General features: G+C 33.0%; 1 protein-coding gene across 1 annotated transcript; it reads left to right on the top strand.

The window, feature by feature from the left end:
- The first annotated feature begins 2,861 nt into the window (after positions 1-2,861).
- Positions 2,862-6,025, top strand: OTC (ornithine carbamoyltransferase). The gene is given in 5 exon segments (NM_001329416.1): positions 2,862-3,115; positions 4,150-4,484; positions 5,003-5,134; positions 5,224-5,499; positions 5,745-6,025. Coding segments are annotated over 5 exon segments (1,125 nt in total). The 5' UTR covers positions 2,862-2,916; the 3' UTR covers positions 5,928-6,025.
- Positions 6,026-6,163: the final 138 nt, after the last annotated feature.

Here is a 6,163-nt window from a genome sequence, read left to right as displayed (position 1 = left end):
AAATTTTGAATTTCAAAATTCAAAATTTTGAAATTTCAAGAAACTGGACAATTGCTCTATCGTTCTTACTGTTCTTCTTACTCCATCACGTCTTCAATTCTTCTTGCTCCATCATCGTCTTTCTTCTTCTTAACCCAGCATCTGTTATTGGTTTCTTCTTTTTCTTATTACTCCATCATCAGTTCTTCTTTTCTTCCTTTTTTGTTTTGGTTAATTGTTCTATTACATCATAGTAATGGATCCGTTAATTAATAGAAGGATATATGATTCCGACGATGAAAATTGGAAAGAAAATAGAAAAAAAATCTTTGCATGATCCTATGAATCTTCAGAAGGATTCAAACAAAGATTCTGGCGAAACATCAAAATCAAAGGTTGTCAAAATACAACAAAAAAACAAAAAAAAATCAGCAAACATTGTTGTCAGGCCTACATTGTTTCGGGTTTGTATTTTTTATACTTATTTTAAAATTGTTGTTGAAATTAGTAAAAAGTTTAAGGAATCCAATATGTAATAAAAAATTATGAAAATTATTATCATGTATCAGACTATAGGTTTAATACATAAGTACTAAGTGGATTATAATAATTTCCTATGTATCAAGGGTTTTTGAATTTTTTTATCATGTATCAGTGATTAATTTCAATAATTGTGCCATCAAGTGTGCTTGCTGATACATTTTGAATCAGTATGTATAGTGTTTTAGACGATGCATTGATACATGAATTTGTTGTGTATCATAATATTTTCTATGTATCATGAGGTATTGAAAATTGTTATAATGTATCATTCAATAAGTTTAATAACTGCGCCATCAACTTTGCTTGATGATACATATAGATGATACATATAACAACAATAAAATTACTGCAATTCGAAATTTAACAGGATGTTCATAAAAAATGTATTCAAAATAGATAATATACTCTTTGATTTTCAAAATTTGAAATTATTATCCAATTACGTGCTGTATTAATGCTGATTAATGATCTGTTACCGTAAATTAAGCTGATTTAGTTAACAAGTTTAATTGTTCCGTTTTTTCCCCATTTTATTCTTAACAGTTTTTAAGTTACCATGTATCATTTACCATGTATCACTAGATTCTAAAGTATCACGACACAACAATTTTAAGGAATTTTTAATAAATACTAAATTTATCAGAACAAAATGTAATTATTGAATTACACTATGGGATTCCTTAAATTTTCCCTTTCATATTTCTCTTGTCTTTGGGCTCAAAATCATAAGAAACAAGGTCCGTTACTGAAATTTGATTTGGGCCTTTACGAATGATCATGTCTTGTTTACTAACACAGGTCACAAGGTTTGGCCCATTAGTTAGGATTGATGTTCTGTTGGGCCCAATACCACTTCCTTAAGTCATTTCATAGGTTATTTCCTCTGAAAGAGCACATTTTAATATTTGATAAGTATCGAATAATATTCGAAATGGAAAAGGGTTTAAAATATTCTTAAATATTGATAACGATATAAAAATATTTTTCATCCACCTATTGGCTTCAAAATACCCTTCCCACCCACCTATTGGATCCAAAATACCCCTGTCATCCACCTTTTGGTTCAAAATTGACCACTTATTTAACGGTTTTATATTTAAACTATTTAAATATTTTTTTAAATACGTGACGCTCAATTATTTGTTATAATTTAACTTTTTAGTATAATTTATAAATCAATCCACTATCCACCCATTACTAATTAAACCCCTCGAAATTAATAAACCCGTCACATTATTAATGCAACAACAGAAAAGCTACTGCCAATTAAGTGTTTCTCAAAATTTGAGGCGAAAATATCTATAGAAGTAAATTATCATACATTCAAATGTCTAAATTATTACCGATAAACTTAAAAGTCTGACTATGTTCATTTTAATTATTCTTACATCTCAATTATGTGATGTTACTTCATAGGTAACTTTTTTTTTTAAATAATATATTAAAGATTTTAAAACAAATCACAAATATTTATAAAATTATATTTTAAAAAAATGCATGAATTAATTTCGGGATGTATTACTTCTTTACCTTTAATCATAAATTTCTAATTCAATCTTGAAAGACAATCCTATTAAAAGTCTCTTCCTAAATAAGCAGCTCAACCTAAATTTAATCGGGGTTTCGATAAGGACTCGAATAATTTTACATGTCATTTTTAGGAATCTATAATTCATTGTGTTTTAGTAGTGTTTATGACAATTTTTTGATATTATAATTGGATGGAGTTTAGTTAGTAATGAGTGGGTAGTGAATTGATTTATAAATTATATTAATAAATTAAATTATAACCAATATTTCAACGCCAAGTATTTTAAAATTATTTAAAGAGCTTAATATTAAAACAATTAAATAAGTAATCAAATTTTGAACTCAAAGGTGGAGTATGTTGAAGTCAATAGGTGGATGACAAGGTCATTTTGAAGCCAATAGGTGGATGAAAGATAATTTTATACCATTTTCAATACGATATTTTAGACCCTTTTCTGTATTTGGAATAAATTTTGGAAACTATTTCAAATAATTATTTATTGATTACGTTACTATTTATTCTCCATTTATTATTTGTAACAAAAAATACTCTAATTTATTAATATATATATATACCCCATCATCGTGAAAGTTTACTCACGGGGTGTTACCACGAAATATTGAGTTTTCTCTCTCTAGATCTCTCATCTCTTTCTCTTGAAAGTTTTTGTGTTCTTTATTCATCAAATGTGTGTGCGTGAATTCGATCCTAACAAATATTTAATAAAATTATTCGAGACGCCAAAAAATAATTAGCTAAAATAAAAGAAATTAAAGCTGACAAATGTAGACGTAAACTATGCTTGAGTAGGGTTTATTAACAAATCCACTGTACTGACCTTTACCATCTGAACTTTTTTAACCATGGCCGCCATTTTCTCTCACTTAACTTCCCTCCGATCACCCGATGCCGTTTCATTCTCCTCTCTCTCAAGCTCTGGCATTCAGTCGTCTCGCTTTTCAGGCGTATTTGCATCTTTTCCGATCACTTTTCCGGCCACTAGTCAACGTGTCTCATGCCAGGCGACCTCTCCGGCAGCATCTCCTTCTTCGTCCGTCAATGGTAATGATTCGCTTCTTTTTCTCGATATTTCCTTGTCTATTCGATTACTTTTGATTTGGCATTTGGATCGTGCAAGTGTTTAAGTGTATAGTCTGTTGTAATTTGTAAACCTAGAAAATTTGTTAAGTTAGCTTGATTTACTATTTAGTCTTGTGAATGTCGATTTATTTAGCTTATCATCAAGTCTGTTATACCATGCACCTTTTGTTTCTGATTATTTTGTGTTTGGATCTCTTGATTTCACACTTACCTTTACCTTCGATGTAATTCGAATGCCGACTTATTAGTTAGAGATGTGGAGGTGTCCAAAGGCCAATGACCATGCATGTGCTGTTTAGAGTGGTAGCCCATATTTGTGTCTTTAATTTTTCAGGAGTTATATGCATGTTTCATGATCATTTTTATTGCCGGCTGAGTTACTAGTATTCTCAAGAGCTTTTATGTAAAAAATTGTTGAGGTCACAAGGCACAAAGTTAGAGAATCAAAAACTGTTTTTTGGGGTTAATTGTGAGACCTTGTTGTACGGATAATTGAGAACACTTTACAAGTGTTTGCAGTTGAAATAAGAATCCTTAGTGTATGTATACATTTTCACATCATCTAATTATAACGAAATTCTCCTGGTATATCAAAAACAAGGTAGAGAATGATAATACTTTTGCTTGTTGCCAGTAAATTCCTGAAAGCTCGTGGCACACGGTTAGAAACAAGCTTTCAGGAATATACTGGCAACAAGCAAAAGTATTATCATTCTCTACCTTGTTTTTGATATACCAGGAGAATTTCGTTATAATTAGATGATGTGAAAATGTATACATACACTAAGGATTCTTATTTCAACTGCAAACACTAGCCCAGAGATCACAAGCTTGTGTTTCTAGCCCAGAGATCACAAGCTTCTATATTAAAAGTTTCCAAACCCGTGAGGACAATAATACTCTTGTCTTCTAGTTTTTCAGATGATGGTTCAACCCATGTTTCATTCAAAAATGGCTTAAGAAGATATTTCTGATGTGTCTTATTTTAATTCCAGTAAATGCTAGTCAGAAGGACTTTTTGCACATCACTGATTTTGACAAATCAACTCTTTTGAACATCTTGGATCGAGCCAAAGAGGTCAAAGAACTTATAAAATCAGGGGAGAGGACATATCTCCCATTTAAAGGTAAAACTATGGCGATGATCTTTGCTAAGCCATCCATGAGGACACGGGTTTCCTTTGAGACAGGGTTTTACTTGCTTGGTGGGCATGCTATATACCTGGGACCAGATGACATTCAGATGGGTAAACGGGAAGAAACTCGTGATATTGCTCGTGTTCTGTCTCGCTATAATGATATCATTATGGCCCGAGTTTTTGCTCATCAGGTACGCTGGTGAGTTTTCTGTTTTTCTTCCCGGTACATGGTGAGTTTCCTATTTTGGTTTCTTCCTGGTGTACTTCAGTGAAGCACTGCTAACACTCTTGTTTGTGCTAGTTGTCCAGTCGACGCTTCTGTTTTCTCTGTTAAAATCCTCTCTTCATAGCATTGTCCCTTCTAAGTATTTGGTTGCCCCTTTTAATAAGTTGGAACAAGAGTTTTTGATCTTTCTGTTGGAGCTGAATTGTGGATCCATCTTTTATCTAATATATTAATATTACCTGTAAATAACAGTTGAATGATATGTTACCTTCCTCAAAAAAATTACAGTTGAATGATGTTGCCTTTCCCTAAAAGCTAATTGTGCTATGGTTATTCACTCGTAAATATTCCTCAGGGTTTTGTACAAGTTGAGATATTGAACTGAGTAATTGATAGGGGAGGATTGGACATTTCTAAGCCCGTTCTTTCATACCAACTGCAATATAATAATTTTATCTATCGTTTTTTTTGTTGCTGCTGCAGGACATTATAGATCTTGCTAAATATGCAACTGTACCGGTGATTAACGGCCTTACAGACTACAACCATCCTTGCCAAATTATGGCAGATGCCCTCACAATAATTGAACATGTTGGTCAGCTGGAAGGAACTAAGGTTAGCTCTTTCAGGCAACTTTTGGTGATATTACAATTTCTGTTCTGGTGACATGATCTTTGTAATTCAATGTTGACTGCAAATTTCAGGTTGTCTATATTGGAGATGGAAATAACATAGTGCATTCTTGGTTGCTACTTGCTTCAGTAATTCCTTTCCACTTTGTATGTGCTTGTCCAAAAGGTTTTGAACCTGATGAAGAAACAGTTAAGAAAGCACAAGATGTTGGAATCAGCAAAATCGAGATAACTAATGATCCAAAGGAAGCAATTAGAGGAGCTGATGTTGTATATTCTGATGTCTGGGCGAGTATGGGACAAAAAGAAGAAGCTGCACAGCGTCGTCAGGTGTTTCAAGGATTCCAGGTTGGAGTGTGATAAATTTCTAAGCTCTATCTAGTCTATTCGACTTGTGCATGTAGCACAAGACACCTATTCATATATACATATAATTGCTTGCCAGGAAAGCAGGCAAACCCAGTAGTATAGGAGGCTAGGCGCAGAAATGCCCCTCGATGTTGATGCTTTTATGAATACCCATCTAAAAGTTTTGCTGTGCTTGAATTCCTTTCTAGCTAGTATTTCCCTAACATGTTATTATTTATCAATAGGTTGACGAAGAACTCATGAAAATAGCTGGAAGGAAGGCTTATTTTATGCACTGTTTGCCTGCAGAAAGGGGAGTTGAAGTCACTAATGGCGTGGTTGAAGCACCAAACTCAATTGTATTTCCCCAAGCTGAAAACCGGATGCATGCACAAAATGCAATCATGCTTCATGTAATGGGCTTGTAATTGCATTGTCTGTTCTAATACTGAGATTGTTCCTAGACACAGTATTTTGTTTGGTACAGTATGTCTGTTTATAGAACTCCAGCGATCTCTTTATGCTCATATTGGTCTTCGTCTTTGATCTCGCATTTAGACGTCAATCCTATAAATAAATGTCTCCAACTCTCTATAGGGTATAGATTAGTTACAATCTCCACTTGATCATAACAATCCGAAGGCCCTAAAAGATCTTTTCTCTT

This window comes from Solanum lycopersicum, chromosome 4 (assembly GCF_036512215.1).
Source record: "Solanum lycopersicum chromosome 4, SLM_r2.1".
Lineage (NCBI taxonomy): Eukaryota > Viridiplantae > Streptophyta > Magnoliopsida > Solanales > Solanaceae > Solanum > Solanum lycopersicum.
This window is presented reverse-complemented; position numbering and strand designations above follow the sequence as displayed.